The sequence below is a fragment of the Amphiura filiformis genome, chromosome 10 (genome assembly GCF_039555335.1).
Source record: "Amphiura filiformis chromosome 10, Afil_fr2py, whole genome shotgun sequence".
Taxonomy (NCBI): domain Eukaryota; kingdom Metazoa; phylum Echinodermata; class Ophiuroidea; order Amphilepidida; family Amphiuridae; genus Amphiura; species Amphiura filiformis.
The window spans coordinates 17,461,567-17,480,663 of NC_092637.1; the positions used below are offsets into that span (position 1 = coordinate 17,461,567).

At 36.3% G+C, this 19,097-nt stretch overlaps 1 protein-coding gene and 1 long non-coding RNA gene across 2 annotated transcripts in view; both read right to left on the reverse strand.

The window, feature by feature from the left end:
- Positions 1–7,137: 7,137 nt before the first annotated feature.
- On the reverse strand, positions 7,138–10,143 carry LOC140162144 (uncharacterized). The gene is made up of 3 exons (XR_011860201.1): positions 9,949–10,143; positions 8,941–9,168; positions 7,138–7,337 (listed from the first exon to the last, which is right to left on the reverse strand). It is a non-coding gene; the product is annotated as an uncharacterized lncRNA (long non-coding RNA).
- A 7,785-nt stretch (positions 10,144–17,928) lies between these two features.
- The window catches only part of LOC140161702 (C-type mannose receptor 2-like), a 10,374-nt gene continuing 9,205 nt past the window's right edge, over positions 17,929–19,097 (reverse strand). The window contains exon 5 of the mRNA XM_072185003.1: positions 17,929–18,224. Coding sequence (XP_072041104.1) covers positions 17,983–18,224 — 242 coding nt within the window. The 3' untranslated portion in view covers positions 17,929–17,982. The remainder of the gene's footprint in view (positions 18,225–19,097) is intronic.

The following is a 19,097-nucleotide window of genomic DNA, read 5'->3' on the forward strand; positions in this document are numbered from 1 at the left end:
ATTTCGGTCATATGCCCACGGATATGTTATGTTCAGTACGGTGTACCATGAGGAACATGCTAACTTAAAATAATTTTTGCAAACTTTGATAATTTTTTACAAACTCAAATGATTTTTTACAAACTCGAATAATTATTACAAACTTAAATTTTTGTTGTTGCAAACTTTAATATAATGTATTGTGCATGTAGAGGCCCATTTATTGTCGGATTTCTGTATTTAGATCACGCAGGGGACGCACCATTACATTCTCAGGGGTGCATGGGAGTTTGGGTCAGGCAGAATTTTTTTTGTATTTTTTTATCGCTTCCAAAGGGAGGATTTATTTTCACCGCCTTTTTTTATTTATTTATTTATTTTTCAATTATAATGTATACCTTTATACAAAGTTGGGTGGGAGAAATTTGTTTTACTCACCAGTGAGGCAAAAAAAATTTCCATCTCACTAGTGGGCGAAGTTGTTTTTTCGTCTCACTAGTGGGCGAAGTTTTTTCAAAAACTCCCATGCCCCTTGAAATCAAATGGTGCGCCTCTTAACGCGGCTGTGTACTCTAGACATTGTTTCTTTCGCAAAATTTTTGGTTTTTTTTGATGTTTGCACTTTGTTATGTTTTTTATAAATAAAAGGAATGAAAATCCAGATTTGTAAACTCCAACTGCAATATTTTAAGGATTTTATTTCACTATTCCACTCGTGTTTGAAATTGAAAAGGAAAGAAAATCTTTGTTGAACCAGCAGGGTACACGCGCCCAACAACGCATCGCGTTGCGTATCGCGCAATTTGTTAACGCACAAATACGCTACGCATACGCGACGCTTATCTGCATGCGCGGCGCATCTTATGGAAACACCACGGAAGCACTGATTTCACAAAAACCTAGTGGTCAAATGGCTCCGTTTTAGCTGATAAAATGTGGGTTTTTCCAAGTTCTTTCCCCGATTTAAATATCAAGTTATGAATGGATTTCGCTCAAACTTCTCAAGGGGCTGTGGATTTACCCGATGTTCACGTAATATAAGGTGCAAAAACGAAAACTGCCCTATTCCCCTGTGAAATTCGATGAAAGTGCAAAATGTGACCACTTTAAACTTCAACGGCCATCATTTCAATGTTCATTTTCTCGGTAAAATGACGATTTAGGTACACGATAACTCAATAAATACAGCATCTATAGGTAAGCAAATATGATCATCGTAAAAAGCACGATTGACTCAAGAAACGGTTTTCTAATTTTTTTATATTTTGGTATATTTCCGATTTTAGGCATCATTTTGTGCAAATAGGCGTTTGTGAATTTTAAAAAGTTCAATTTGATGTCTTATATGGTCAATATCTCAAAATATAAGGCCAATTGATATAAAAAATATAAAAATATTTTGGAAAGAGTGTTTTTTGTTATGATGTACCTAACAAATATTGCCAAAAACTCACTTTTTTGTGATTTTCTTCAGAATTGTTGTTTATACCCAAAATCTGTATTTATATTAAGATTTATTGATGTCTTGCCTTCATAAAAATGTATACTTTTATATGTCTTGTGCGAATAATTACAAAGTTATTGCACTTTTACTACATGCATGTCTGAGTGTACACAGCCTCCTTAACAACAATTGGGCGCTATTAATACACATTAAAATGTTTTTAAGCAAATAAAATTCCAAAATATGGTACGTTTTCTGCCTTTGCTTGCCACGTGGTAAACCTATGTTGAGGTTGCGATTATATGTAAAAAAAAATTCAAGATGGATAACAACAAGTCGTGTGGCCGAGCGGTCTAAGACCCTTCTTAAAAAAAAATCATATCGCATCGCGCATAGACTCAATCTCGAAAGCCTGAGTCTCGCTGGGAGTCTTGCTCTCTCGTGAAAATTATTAGAGTTTGTAAAAAATTATTTTAAGTTTGCATGTCCCTCATGGTACACCGTAGTTCAGGGACCGTGCTTTTAAAAAACCCGCCAGATCGCAATCAGGCCATTGACCTGTGTAGTGGTCATACGTTGCTCGCTCAACCATAACATCATGACTGTCCCTAATAGCTACTCATTAATAATGCGTTGCGTCAGGTCATGGACTCTATTCAATAATTTTAATCCTTTCTTTAAGGTCAGTAGATGAAAGGGAGACCTTGAAAAACAGATGCGTGTTTCTAGATAATATTTTATCATCCAAGCTGGTGATCTAGGATATTTCTAGGAGGCGACACTTATTAATTCATACCGCTCACATCTTTCTTCATCCAATGGACTTGGGGAACTGCTGAGATAATAAGTGGATGTTACAATCTAATCGGCTACAATCGGCATAGTTGATGATATCTGATTCTGATAATTCACTAGTAGCAGCGAAATTACAGCGCTTTGTATCCTCTAGTGCACTATATAAATCTTATATGGATTCATGTTATTTATTTATTTTATAAATATTTCTTGTAAACACAATCTAATGTGGTGCTCACTACATGTAGAAGGCCTGGTCTGCAAATGTTCAGTGCATAAATCTAGTAAAGATAAAGCTTCATATGTTTAGTGTAATCAAATGAAATACCAAAGCTGGATATTATACAATCGTGATGCATTCCTTCTTGTTATGGACGACAAGTATTAACTTTGATATTATTATGGCAATATCCATTCCCTTCTCAATTGATTATGCTTTCTTTTCGAAAAATAAACCATGAAGCCTAGAGGCCATGATATAAACCTATATTCGGTATGCGGAAACCTTCCACGGTTAGGGCGGCGCTTGCACTCGCATATTCACTAAACTGCCGCCTCCTTCATTTGCCAACCTTTATCGAGGGGCGTGTTTGAGGTTTTATAGTCATAAATGTAGGCCTACCATTTTTCACCATGATGTGGCAGTCGACGTCAACGCGTTGAAGCAGCTGTTTAGCTCGCGCATCTATATGGCGTATTAAGCGTGTGCATGTGTACACCAGCGCTTTGACCGAACGCTAGTAATTATTTGGCTGTGCCCAATTAAATGCTCACTGTACTGACATCACTACCACATCAGGATGAAAAATCGCATATCGCAAACCAGCCAAATTTGTCATAGGTTTGAATTGTAATAGGAAAACCGTGAATATATGGTCTCAAACTCTGAAACATCTGAGCAGAAACGTGTCCTTTTTACTGGTTTAAAGTGAGTATGTAGCTGTCGCCATCTTTGGAATATAATACAACATTCTCTGGCCAAACATCGGGTTAAATGTAAGTAAATAGTTCAAATCGTCTAAATTCAATAATATCAAACAGTCACGGACATTAAGTCAAGGCTACATGAGAAGTTTGGGGTAGGTCACGCATTTCCTTGGTATAAAAAACAGCCAAAAGGATGTCCAAAATTCCTCTTTTTATCACAACGCGATTTATTACGAAACAGCATTTTCATAGGGCATACGCTGGTTCTTTCAATTCTAGTTTAAAATCTGTTCGTCACATGCAGTCTGATTTGGTATCTATGTTTTCATCAAAGTCTTGGGAACTAATGTGGACAGTAGTTTCGTTTAAAAACGGATACTGTTTAAAATATCAGTATTTACGCGAGCGACATTTTGAGTGTGTAAAATGCATTGAAAATTGTCGGCTAAAGAATGCATAAATTAAAATCGCGAACAGTAATAGCAACAATAACTATCTACATGCCAAGCGGAAACGCTTTTCATAAGCATACCACCTATTTTTGGGCAATCGCTGCAACCGAAATATGAAATTCCAGGCCATCTGTAAAAAAGAGCGTGAGCATATTTTACTATGAACTTGGGACATCAAAACACATGTTTTAATTGGTGTCAGACCTATTTTAATGATACGATAATTATGCCCCCAATAATGGCTTTCATTTGAACTATTATTTGTTAAACTGCTATTTTTACTTTTTGAGAAATTAATGAATTTATCGAAAAACTCGACGGAGAGTGTCACTTTAACAGCTACATCCCTTAAGTACATTCAGAATACACACCACCGGCATACTGTACGTAATCTGAACCCGGGGATTCAGTTTTTCTCTTATTATTAAGTTCACATAAATAGTAGTCTCCGTTTTCAGTCGGCATCAGATTTATGGAGACACAATGAGATTCCTTTATACAGGCAGCAACACATCTTGAATGTCTTTTAACGACGACATCATACATAGCATGATTTACCAAACGGTATCCTTCAGTAACTGCATAGTAATCATTGCGACCTGTTTTAAAGTTAAAAAATAAAGCTGATTATTAAACTCTCTTCACGTGGGTGTAGACTGCAGACGACAAGTTTCAATTCTTTTTAATAAACAAAAATTCAAAAATGTCAGAATTGTTCATTTGGAATCAAAATGAAAAATGCATCAGAATGAGTACAAACAAGCCCAGTATTGGTTCCGTGGTTCTTAAGATAACTCTTGACATTTTGAGAAAAACTTGGACCCTTTATGTTGAAGCATATGCAGCACATTAATATTACAAGAAAGTAAATTTAATGTAGAGTAATAAAAATTCATAGTTTTAAGTTAGTATTCACTCAGAAATATTTCAAAGCTTTCAATTCTTGCAAGGAAACTTGTTAAATTAATAATGATCATAACATTTCCATCATAAAAATAGATTTGTATTTCTTTTCCTCAAAATTATTTTAGTTTTCACTGTTAGATACTAGTATATAATTTTGAGCCGAAATGAGGCGCCACTTTCGTGATTTCAAGTGTCGCACGTACACATTATTTCGCATACCAACGGGCGCTTTGGTGATATAGGTTCAGTACTTACAGCCAAATAAGGGAAGAGGCTTACGCATCATACACTGGAACATGAAAACATTCATACATTAGAAACTAGTGCACGAGATCAAATTAATGATGCTTATCCGTTATTCTTAATATCAATATACAGGGGAAATAAGAATTACGCACCGCACTCTCTCTCTCTCTAGGTGCCATATCCTAAGACGTTGGCGATCATGTCGTGCCACAATTCTCTGTTATAAGCCATCTCCAGAAGCTCTGTCGCTTTATGTTCAGCTCCCCTTTCTTTTTTTTTTTTCTTTCAGATTTGATAACCACATCACTCTCTTCCTGCCTCTGCTCCTTGTTCCTTCTATTCTTCCTGTCAATACTAGGTTCTCGAAACCATCCTTTCTGAGGATATGACCAAGGAATTTGAGCTGCTTAACTCTGATTTCAAGTAACAGCTTCCTGTTCACATTTGCTCTACTTAGGACATCGTCATTAGACACTTTATCAGTCCACGGGATCTTCATCATTCTTCTAAGGAACCACATCTCGCAGCTCTCCAATCTTCTTTTAATGTCTGTTGCACGGTTGTTTGATGGGATCATTTATTAGATTTTCAAACAAAACATCATGTATAACCAAATTTTTGGCTTAAACAGCTAAAAGTGATATCGTGCTAATGTATACAGATGCGTTTGAGTTGTTCTCAACTTTAATTTCCCTCTTTACAAAATTATTCACTTTTATAGTATTTTTAAAGCTTTTTCGGATATAAAATGTATCTATTAATGCCAAAATTGGTGGCGCTATTTAGTTACTGGAAATTACCCTTTCAAGCTTTAAATACAAATATTCCTTTTATCGTTTGATAAAATTTGTTTATAAAATGTCCTTGTTGCTTGTTTCACCTATTCCAGCTGTTTTTAATGGCGGTATTAATCACCTAACCCTTGCAAATAAAGAAATATGATTTAGGATAAATAGCGCCATCTATAGTTTGCATTTAGTTAATAATGAAGCCAATTCTATACACATCAAACAGCCGTGGTTGTTATTGACCATGCTTCACTTCCATACATTAATACAGGGACGACATAGCAGTTGAGTACCCGAATTCTGGTCTCTATACTGAGGGCACTGTTTTTTAGGATCTTGTCTAATTTTGAGAACGCAGACTTAGCCAGTGCAATCCTTCTCTTAATCTCCTTAATACATCTGGCATCTTCTGTGATTAGACTGCCAAGGTAGCACAATTAAACATGAAATATTATTACAAATGGAATATTATTACAAATGGAAACATAACATGCATAGGCAGATATACCAGATTAAAAACTCCGGACATACTTGCCTGAGCGGGGACTCATGTCATGTTTCCATTTGTAATTTCACGTTTAATTATGCTAGTGTGCGATGCGTAATTCTTCTTTCCCCTGTTGATATATTATAAGAATAACGGATCTGGTGCACTAGTTTCTAATGTATGAATGTTTCCATGTTCCAGTGTATGATGCGTAAGCCACTTCCCTTGTTTGTATGATTATATTAGGCAGGCTGGTAAGCATCGTTAATTGATCCCATACACTGGTATGTAATGCGTTGTGTGTATGTTTACCCTGACTTCTCATATCCATATAAAGTAGCTTAAAGTACCAGACTTGAGTCCTGTTTATCAGGCACAATCTGTAGTGGTAGAGCGCTCGCCCGACAAGCGAGAGGTCTGGGGTTCAAGTCCCCGCACAGGCAGGTATGTCCGGAGTTTTTACTCTGGTATATCTGCCTATGCATGTCACGTTTCCATTATGTAATTTCATGTTGAATTGTGCTAGTAATTCTTCTCTCCCCTGCACAGTGTCATCGCCCCGATATCTTCATGGCAGAAATCGCCATGGTAGGTTGAATCCACAGCCACGCATGGCCATTTTGTTCCGACCTGTTTAATAGTTTTGAGACGCATAATGGGCTGAGGGACATCCGACTAAGGCTATTGACAATAGCCTGGTGACTGACCTCTGTGTGTGTGAGTGAGCATGGTATACGCCATGAGGTCATCTGCTTTTAGACTCCCTCCACGAGTGGCCTACGTTGCGCTATATTTCGGCACATATATAATCAGAATTTTTGTCAGTTTTGAGCTCAATACGCACAATTCTTTCTCAATACGCAAGCTAACGCCTATCATATCCTTTCAACACATATATTCAAGTGCAAGCATAAAAATATGGCTTCTTTAGAATAAAAGAATTACGGGAGATATTCTTCATTTTCTACCCCGGTATCCGAGATTTATCGTCTGAATATCAAATCGTGCATAGCACATTCACGTGTATCGATCCCGGATATTCATTTTAGTGTCTCTGCTGTACAATGTAATTATTAACCAGGCGATGTCGGTGTGCCCTGTATACTTACAGCCAGTCATCTCACAAATAAAAGGCCAATGCAAAGTGCAGTCGTTATCGTTGAATCCCCGGATGTTGTAATCAGGATGCGTGTAGAACTCCACACAATTTTCCAATGTAGCGCCATTGGGTTCATACGGAAGCCACGTACCATCATCATAAATTGTTGTGGGTACAAATCCATATCCTCCATGTCCTTTCCATTTCCATTCTCCTAAAATAGAATATCATTTCAGTGCCACAGTTCCATGACATTCCTTCACCAATAATAGCTCATAATTTGACTTCAAGTTATGGATCATGTCATTCTATACATCCCTATACAATGTAGAGGCCTATGAGGGCTAAGGAACGGTGCCTGTATGAGTATGTGTGAGACCCTAGTGTAAGCCTATTTGTGACTGGACATTCTGCAATAACCATGTCAAAATTTGGTATACTCAGAATATGTTTGCCATTGCTAAGATATTACTTTTTTGTACATAGGCGTAGATCCCCCAAAAATCCCCCAATATTATGCCAGGGGGATGGTCCATACAATCATCCCCCAAAGTTGACACCTGAATATGGGTTTCAGGCCAAATTAACCTCATAATCACCCAAAAGTGCAAATTTTCGAGCGCTTCGCGCGCATTTATTCCACTTTTTGCACCATATTTCATCAGTTTAGCTTCAAAATATCAAAAATTTTCACGAGAAGAAATGCGCATTTGTACCATGAACTTATTCTGTCGCCAAAAGGTGCTGGATTTACTATATTTCAAGAATTTTTTCCAATACCACCCACCATGTCAAAAAGAAATCTACGCCACTGCATTTTGTACAACGAATCTGTTGGTTGGAATCCGTTGGGTGGATATATGAGTATGCGCGGTGTTGTTGTTGTGTTTGTATGGGATGGGATTTTTCCTCCTGTGTAGGCAGTATCACTAGTATAATTGTATGACCAAAAATTGCAAGAAAAATCGAGGACCAAACATCCCTAATCTATCATGTCTATAGGTCCAGTAGAAAGATGAGGGAGTATGACCCTCATATGTGATGCGATCAAGCAAAATGAGTCTGATGTCGATCAAAATACAAAGGAAGTTGAATACTATTATTGATCATATCTCAAAATCAATATTCCCGACATCCGACTCATTTTGCTTGATTGCATCACATATATTACTCTTTAATGATGTTTAAAAGAAAATCAATGTTGTTTGTGGGTGTAATGTGTGGGGGTTCGGTATGGTTAGGTATTGTTTGTGCGGATGTGTGATTCCAGATGTGTTACTTTTTTGTACGCTTAAAGCCATAATGTGTGATTTGCTTCACAGCGACGCCCTCAATTTTACTCGAATTTCTACTTTTTTGCATAATTATAATGCCCAGTGGTATACTAAAATACCACGTAAAAGACTAAGCCTGAAGTGCTTTAATAACAGTAAAATTTAACTTTTTATATTAAAACCTCCCTGATATGTAAATGACAGATAACAGCAAAAACAGCTCCTATATCTGTCCATAACCGGTCAGCGCAGCGAGTCAGGGATTTCAAGTGGGTGATTATTAATTGACAAGTGCCATATTTGGGCGTAAGTGCAGTCCACCATTCAATGTGGAGGATAGACTAGACTTTATCGATTGATTTTGCTGGAGTAGTTTCCTGTTAACCAGGTTTAAGTACTGCAAAGGTCGAATCATGTTTGCTGTGCAGCATAACTGCACTATGATACCCACACGAGTACTCTAGAGTACCGATGAAGTAGCTGGGCAACAGTGTAATACCTCTGGGGTGGCAGCAATAGGAATTAATCTAGTAGTGTACTTACCCTCTACCGTTTTATCATTTAACCCAGTCCAATAAGTGTTGTCATCGCCTATATCCAGCAAATATTGTCTCATGTAAATCACCTCATCCTCCGTGTTTAAGCTCGCTATCTCAAGCCCTTCAGCGCGACAATAATCCTTAGCAGGTGAAAAAGACTTCAACTGCCCCACAAGCTGGTAACGATTGGAGATGTCGCAAGAAGAGGATGTAAAATATTGGGTAGCGTTACCTGTAACAACGGTCCAAAACAGTGAAATTGTTACCCATAAGTCATCTTGATTTTTTTTCGCATAGTGTGGAATAAAGATTACACCCTTCTACATAATCTGTGTATCCATCCATCGAGTACAGGACAGCGATCCAGAGGATGATTTAAGAACTACCCAATACCCACTGGGTTAACTATGCAGCTTGCATAACAGTGTGAGTAAACATGAGACTGCATAGAAGTGCATGGTTAAATTTGACTTTTTCTCACTAACATATTGAAATTAGGAGTTCCAAATCAGTCTAATTCCGAAAATATCATCAAAACCTGTCAAATTAGTCTCAAGCGTGTTATGTCACAGTTAAAACTAGTTCAACAGTTTTTTGATGATTTCTTTGGAAATATACCGATTTGGAACGCTTAATTTCAATATGTTAATTAAAAAAATACGAGCTTTCACCTTTTACCAAAATCTGCATTTTGATGAGGTAAAGGGGATTATGAGGTCGCTGAGACTGTCAATATGGTCACCCACGTTTAAGCACTACCTGCCGATCTAACATTGCCTCTGATTGGTAAATTACATGATATCTTTATTTAAATCACCAATCAGAATGGAGTTTTGCAAATAATTCATCCCAATTTTTTGCATAATGAAAGTATTGTAACAATGTTGCTGATTAGTCCAATTGATATTGAAAACTTCTTTTTGACCAATAGGCAGGTATAGTTCTCACGGGGTTACAAGCAGCATGTGAAGTTTTTTCCTATTCTAACGCTTAGGTTTTTTTTACAACTTACACTGATCAAAATCATTTTCACACATGAAATAATGAAATTCTAAATCGCAGTTTTCATCGTTCAAAGAGTGCACATTGCCCGACTTTCGGAAGGTAGCGCAGTCTTCTCCGAGTACACCGCCATTATTCGGCTCTCCAGAATGCCATAGCCATCCGGACGATCGTTGTTGCAAATTGTCATATCCTAACCATTTATATGTTCCTAGAAATATCAGACAACAGAACATTCAAGAGATACAGTCAGAAAATAAATTTTTAATGTATTGAAATCACTGCACTTCATATCTGATTTGTCATTATTATAAATCCGTCAAAATGGTTTTGACCCTCGTCCGGCAATGTCAGAGGCTATTTGTAACATCTATCATGTCTATGAAGATGGGATAAACAAGGTAAGAGGCTTACGCATCATACACTGTAACAAACTTTCAAACATTACAAACTAGCGTACGAGATCAAATTAATGGTGCTTAATCGTTATTCTTAATAAATTTATATCAATATACAGGGGACTAAAAGAAGAATTACGCATCGCACACTAGCACAGTTACACATTACAAATGTAAACATGACATGGATAGGCAGATATACCAGATTAAAACTTGAACCCCAGACCTCTCGCTTGTGGGGTGAGCGCTCTAACCACTGAGCTACATAGACTGTCCCTGATAAACAGGACTCAAGTCTGGTATTTATGGATATGGAAGTCAGGGTAAAAACTACAAACATCACATTACATACCAGTGTACGAGATCAATTAATGATGCTTACCCGCCAGCCTAATATAATCATACAAACAAGGAGAGAGGCTTACGCATCATACACCGGAACATAGAAACATTCAAACGTTACAAATGGCATAGTTGCAATTATTTCTATATTAAAAGTCATATGCAATATTGGTTTCTTTTATCCAGTGATACCAAAATATGTACAAATATTTTCCCATGTAATGTTGCTATGACGTCATGATGTGAGATCGTCCTCACAAAATTGGATAGATTTTATGTATAGATCATATTGATTAGCGGCTAATAATCTCACGATATGCGATATACAACGGATTTTCTGCTACATTATGAAAGGAAATGTCTAGTTAACTCCTCATGCTATAATTGAAGACAACGATAAAAAGACTAGTTTGCGTCTGACGTCACTGTCAATCAAATTCTCTACGATCCTTGATTGGTTAATTAGCGGGTAAAAGGAAGGTCGATTTATCTGGTGCCGATCGGAGAAAAGTAATAGCAATAAATGGCGAAAAATTACGTACTTTTACAAGGCAAAAAACAACTTTTCTAGGCATTGTTGACATGGTGCCTTCGCGAAAGAAAGTTTCCTACTATGAATACCTAACTTTTGAGATGGTTTGTATGTTTGAAGGTGCAAAATTAACAATAAAGCGCCCGGTTTTACCGCCGTGTTCAGCAACTCATATCATCACGACACTTGTAAACAAACCGTGCTCGAGTTTGATTGACAGATGACGTCAGAAGCAAACTAGTCTTTTTATCTCTGTATTTCATTATACCTGGTTTAAAATCCATATCATTTAGAATAATTTCACATAAACCAAATCAAAATGATGGAATTTAATGAAGAAACCTATGGTGGGGTTCAGCAACCCTCCTCCTAATCCTATTTCTGTGGGCTGGCATTACCCCGGGGTAAGGTCTCCACTTTAAATGTCTATCACTAAAATGAGGGCAAAGAATGGCTCTATAGCAAATTAATAGTATTTAGTGGTTCCAAACAAGAAAAAATTACTTGGGGCTAAACATTTCCAGAATTTAGCAAATTGACCTTAATTTCGAGCCGAAAAAAAATTCAAAGTGCAGAAAATTAGTATCATTTTTGGGTCACGTTTTACTCTTATTTGTATTTTCTGTGCTGTTTTGTAGTAGTCCAGCTTATTAAATGCACTGTCAACCGTCTGAATTTATGCGCAGTAGACTAAAATCTGTTTGCTGCCATCTATTGGCCTATTTTACTTAACACTCTCATTACTAGTAATACCTTCTTTCTCCAAGTCAGTTAAACCAATCCAATAGCGTTCTGTTGTTGTAGTTCGAATGTAATCCCATTCTGCTTCGTCATTGATCACTATTAGATCTGCATTACCGAGACCTTGACAATGCGCACGCGCATCGTACCAAGTTTTAAACTCATCCACAATCAAATAGCGATCACTTTGGTTGGTACTGCATTTGAACCCACTGTAAACTGAAGCTGTAAACAAATAAAATAAACTAATAGACTGGTTCTATTTTGGACTTATTTAAGCATCAAGCGGCAAGTTGGCGTAAAAGCTGGGAACCAAATTATTTTGGTTAATTGAGGTATGCTGAATTCAAACATTTTGTCTGCCAAGCTATATTGGAACCCAGTGACCCTAAAAAAGACCCACAAACCCCCTGCTTGCTCATTTTCGGGGCAAAAATTAAAAAATGTTCACTAAAAACATGTCAAATTATTCGTCTCGGTCTAAGGATCACAAAAATGTATCATATGTGCGCGTAGGACACATAGTTACCATGTTACGAGGCTCAACAGGTCCAAGGTCTATAAGGGGGTGACAAATTCAAGTTGCTCCGATTTTTGTGCAAATGGATGCAAACTGTGATGTCAAATTCAGAAGATAGATGATGAACAAATACAAATTCCATTGAATCCTACACATCTTTTGACTCTTTACTGTGTAACATGCTAACTAGACATCGCAGATAGTGCAAACTACTATTTTTCTGAAACCTCTTAGTTTGGAGAAAAACAAGCAAATCGACCCGTGACCGTTTGTGCCCCATAACTTCTTAACGATAGGTCCTACACGCACAAACATTACATTTCTGGGATCCATGGGGCCAGACGAATAATTTGACATGTTTGTTTTGTTGATTCAGCTGGAAAAAAAACAAAAAACAAAAAAAACTAAATAAATAAATAAATAAATAAATAAATAAATAAATAAATAAATAAATAAATAAATAAATAAATAAATAAATAAATAATAGATACAAAAAGAACTATAAAACAGTTTCATATACATAAATACGTAAATGATAATGACAGATTCTTTGCTTTAATACAAAATGCTATGACATAATTATAATCATGGCTATCACGTAAGGACAGCACATAGACCAACTTCCTAACCATACACTCAAAATATGTACAGACATACCAAGTACAACCCACCCCTACACCCTCTACATCCACACACCAAGATACACACCCCTACTGGTTTTGGTATACAATATGACAGTGTTGCCACTAGAGTAGTTTTCCAAAAAACTACTCGTAAATCGATATAACATGTACTTGTGCGAGAAGCAAGAAGTTAATCAATTTAGCAAGGAAAGGAATAAACACATAGAGAATTAATTTAATTAATTAATTATATTAGGTAATTAATTGATTATTTGATTTGTACTAAAAAAATAATCTATATGCTACAATAAAAACGAGCTAAAAAGCAAAGTAATATAGTACAAACTGACTGGATCTAAATATATTCAAAAAGTTTACACAACCAAACAAAATTCAATTTGCTCAAAGTAAAAAGACGTATAAAGTTGTTCTCTAAAACAGAGTTTTCTCAGTAATCAAATATCGCAGCGAGTGAAATTGGTGCATTGGATGTAGCTTAACATTATTTTTGTGTGTTTATACAAATTTGAAAATCCTTCGTTTAAATCCTTTTTACGCACCATGTTCACAAGATCAAAAACGCGTTCCATGACGTTTTTTTCAAATGTGCGCCTCGTATAAAACCACGCCGAGTGATTGTTTTCTTCTTTTTTGTATTGTACTACAAATCGATCAAAGAAATAATGTTGCCATGGGGAAGAACCAAATACAGTACCGATTACATTTTAAAAGCCCGTTTTTGGGGAACATTTTCGAGAATCTTGCATGAGAAAAACTGTTTTGTTACATTATCGATATCTTGATTGTGGAACGTTAATTTTGACATCTAACTACCTACATTATTTCTCAACTGTCTGTCGATTACGCTACCATTTGATTTTCATTCCAAGCTACTTTTGCAACAAAAAAACCCCGATTTTTTTCGTCATCGATGCGTCCGACTTTGCGTGGGTAATGCGCTTGTTTATCATAACAGCCTGTATGCACTATAGCATATTATAGTCAGTTTGAGACCATCAATTTTCGTAAGCTCCTCAGTGGCGCAATCGATTAGCGCACTTGACTCATGCTCATCTCGACTATAGTTTTGAGCTGGACGACGACTAGTACGGGTTTGAGTCCCTGTGTGGTCCAGTTCTATTGTGTCCGCTTCATTTACCTACGTCATCAGCCAAACGGGGGGAGAGCACGTACGCTTCAAACGGGGGAAGAACACGTACGAGGCTGAATTTTACCCACACCATTTCTCCTTTTTCAGGAGAAATACGCATAAAAAAACAAGTGTCAACTTGTAATGTAATAATTATTCTCTTCGAATAGAGATAAACTTGTTTTTGCAATGGACCTGACCTTTAAGAGCAGTCTTAAGATCAGATGATATTTTTGTCACATAATATGCAAATCAGCCACATCATTTCCTTTTTTTCTATTTTTAAAAACGCTTTTAGCCATTTTTTGGAACTGGTGAGGCGTATAGAGATGTAACTTGGTGGGATGGTGGTTAGAGACAGTCTTAAGATCCCATGTAATTTTTGTCGCAAAATATTCCAATTAACCACCTCATTTGCATATTGTTTGATTTTTCAAAACGCTTTTTGCCATTTTTCGGAACTGGTGAGGTTTATAGAGATGTAACTTGGTGGGATGGTGGCACCATCTTAAGTCTTAAGATCCCATGTGATTTTTGTTGCAAAATATGCAAATTAGCGACCTCATTTGCATATTGTTTATTTTTAAAAACGTGTTTAGCTAGCAAAGAAGGCGGACGCTGCGCCAAAACACGTAAATGTATAATTATTTAATGATAAATGAACTACCATTAAATGTTCCTGTCAGTGCTGCAGTGCAAAACTTCTCATGCAATTCCATACATTCAAATAATAATTACATTGTAAATTGGAACTGACACCAATTTTTTTCAGGAATATCTTGTTTATTATTATATAATTCAGGAATAGACCTACTAGTCTATGTCATGAATATATTTTACAAATTAGATATTGGTTGTTGGTTTTGTTATTCACGACAGATATCATCTAAAGGATAATATTTAAAAAATTGAAAATTTAGAAAATGCCATAGGAAAATTGCAGAAAACCGCCCCCCTTTGATGGTTGCCCCCTTTCTATCCCTGCAACATAGGGTGACTCACGTGCCACGGTTTCATAGGTTCGTTGTCATTGTACATGTAGATTGATACACCAAGTACGCTTGAGTTCATTTTTTTTTCTGCATGGCTGTTTCTATTATTAACTTACGCCCCTCTGGAATCAAGCCTTGAAAAATCCATTGTATAACCTTAATGTAGAAGAATTAAGCGTACGAAAACAAATCACACTTACATATAATATTGTATATTATCCCGATGTAAATATAAACGTTGTACGCATTGGTTGAACTACCAAACACCATCTTGCCCGTGTTTAGTCGGGAAATGAAGAAATATATGTCTCAATGACTGCTTGGTAAGGCGTCAACTAAGAGAATGGTATACAATTTACAAGTTGGTGTAGGTAGAACCTCTTTAATCACGTTAGTATCGATCACCGAGTCGTTAAATATTTAAGTCATTTGAACGAAACATGATCGTTTTTATAATTGCTTTTCGATGTACCTGTACTTTACAAATCTAAGTTAAAATAGGCGGTTACATCATAATTTAACGTGACTTTCTCTCACAATTAATAAAATCGACTTTTAATAATTATGTATTCAACGTTGTTTCAAGTATTTATAGCACGTAGAAAGGTGAACAAAAAACCTGTTGTATCCACTTTCCAATACTAATTTAAAAATAGGTTATTATATGAATAAGTCAACGTGCCTTTCTGTCTGGATATTGATCGATAATAATTGTTTCCACACTGACTTAACATTTGTAATTTACAGGTGTGTGTGACTCGATTGACAGAATCATGGTCCTCACCATCCAGCCCACTTTCTTGGTATCAGGAAAAACCTCAGTAGTAATTACACCACATTTCGCCATAATACATTCTAGAAACGCTTGCTGTTAGAATAAGAAAAATTTTAATGCTAATTTATTGCACATTCTAGGGAAGCGTGGTTACCTTTTTAAAATAACCGAGTGAGAGGGTTTTCAAGAAAATATTTTTCCTGTCAAAACTGAAGCATCCTCTGTATAAAAGAAAATATGAATATTAACTGCACATCATATATAACGATTCGTGATACCCAATTGTGGCACATTTGATGTCGTATATGAGGTAGAGAATTTTATTTCAATTTTATATACGCCAAAATATTTTTTAATTGAGCAAGAATAAGGATAGAAAAACGTTGAAAATTCTATGTATAAATAACATTAGACCCGGCAAAAGATTACTGTTTCGTTTTTATGGTAATCTAATCTTTTATTTCCTGAAAAAAAATTTGGGTCTAATGTTGAATATTCACATACTTGATCAAAACATCGAACGTGTATACAAGAAAATGGTAGGTTTTTCTCTATAGTATTTTACTGACCATGGAAATGTACTGAGACACAAGCACGTGTCAAAATCGATATAATGTATTGTCCATATAGACGCCCAGTTATCATGCTTATCGTTGGATTTTTTGGTATAAAACACGCAGTTAACAGCAATTGAGCGCTAATAATACACATAAATGTTTTTATTTGAAATAAAATTCCAAAATATGGCACGTTTTCTGCCTTTGCTTGTCACGTGGTAGGCCTATGTTGAAGTTGCGATTATATCTTCAAATAAGTTTCAAATGAATTCCAACAAGACAAGTGGGCGAGTGGTCTAAGGCGCTGGGTTCATAATCATAGTGTGTCCAAAGCAGTCCGCCGCCGTGAGTTCGAACCCTGCCTCCGCCAAACTTTAATGAAGAAAAATTAAAATTAAAATTTTACTTTAAAAAAATTTCATATTGGGGAAATGTGACTGGCAGAATTTATGTATGGCGTGGAGTGGTGTGAGTAGTAATATAGTATTCCAGGACGTTGCCACTTCCGGGTCAAAGGGCAACCGAGGTCAAAGGGTCAATCGGAAGTGGTCAAAAGTCAACAGGAAATGTCGCCATTTTGAGTCGAGAAGAAAAAATTAAAAACAAAAACAAAAACAAAAAACCCAATCAAATATGGTCAAAGAACATTAGAGAATATTAAAGAAATAATACTATCAATTGAGCAAAACTCTGTATACTTTATTAAAATCTATAAATAAATCTATAAATTGACGGTAGAGTCGTTGCGGATCTTTTTTTTTTTTTTTTTTGGAGACGCGTAATAAACGTCCTCCTATCCCTCCCATAACTCCACCAAATACCAAATGCGTCAATTGCTGCATGAAATGCGTAAATCAGCAGCAAAATGAGTAAATTATCCTAGTAAAACATTTTAAACAATATTTTGCACGCACAAAAACAATTTTCCTCATAGGTCAGAGTTCAACGTTTCCCAACACTGCAAAAACTGTCCCACAATGCATTGCGAATTTTAAAGCCGATTTGGCTGATAGAATTTTCAAACCCACTGGATTGGATTCAAGGTCAAGCAAGCAAGGTTAAAGGGCTCTCATTTTCTTCGCAAGGATGTCTCAAGTATTCAGTGACCAGAGTCAAGTTTATGATACCTCATCATTAAATTTGTTGATTTTGCCCCTATTCACTTTTCCCCCACTGCCTTTCCCCCGAAAAAAATCCTGGCGCCGCCATTGCGAACCTTTACTTTTTGTGTAAAGAAATATGAGCCCCAAATATTTGAGACCACCTTCCGAAGACAATGACAGTCACCTTAAACGGGCAAAAATTAAAATTAAAAAAAAAAAAAATTAAAAGAACAAAATCAAGCGATGATAAAATTGCTGTGAAATGTGAAGATTTTTTCTCCATTTATTGCTGAACCCTTTCCGTCTACAGTTTACGGGAAACCAGCATAAACACCGCCATTGTGTTCAACATAATCACTTGCCGATGCGTTTCTGGTGTTATTAGATAGTTCACACACATATCCATATTCAATCGGTACAAGATTCACGGATTGACATGCTGTATCTTTCAAACAAGCTTTTGCACATCTAGAAAGGCGTGTCACGTTAACGCTGTACATAACGTGGTTGACAAAACGGTGGTCGTATTCAACAAATGCATTCGCTTCTCGACCTAAATACAAAAAAACAATACGGTTACAACTTGTCTTTAAGTATATAGATCTAGGCCCGTACGCAGGATTTTTTTGGGGTTGCTGATTTTGAAAAAGTGGACTTTTTTTCCAGGGGGGGGCAGTTTTGAGAAAAGTGGACTTTCTTCCCCAAATTTGACCAAAAAAGCGTAAAAAACCTGATTTTTTGGCTCGTACGCTCGCAAATTCGGACATTTTGGGACTTTTTGTATACTTTTGCAAATATGGGGAGGTGCGGTCGCACCCCCGCACCCCCCTGCGTACGGGCCTGTATAGATCATTAATCATATTAAAGGAAGGTGACCTGATATATTTGGAAAATCGAATTCTTTAAAACTCACCTATAACATAAAATATCGTCCCTTTCAAATATTCATGCGAAAAGAACATGTAAAAGTTCCTTGTAAATGTGACTAATTCCTTATGGAATTACTGACATTTTATACAGCGTGATTTTGGTAGTCTACAGTGTTTTATTAACGATAATCATCATGATCATGTAATATATTGATATCAAATGAGAGATCCCATTTTTCTCATTAACATACTGAAATTAGGGGTTCCACATTGGTGTATTTCCGAAGATATGATCAAAAAACTGTTGAATTAGTCTCAAATGTGGTATACCACACACCCGTAACATCCCGGACGTAACATCCCGGACGATTTTCGTTTCTATATCAAATTATTTTTTGTGGTAATTTTATTCTATAAACTGTACGTTTGTGTGCAAATTATGGGAGCTATTTACATTTTACAAGTTTTAAACTTAAATTAACCAAATAATACATGTAATATGAGCGGTTCTTTTACATTTCATGGTAAAAAGCTATTGAAAATGTCCTTGGCACTGA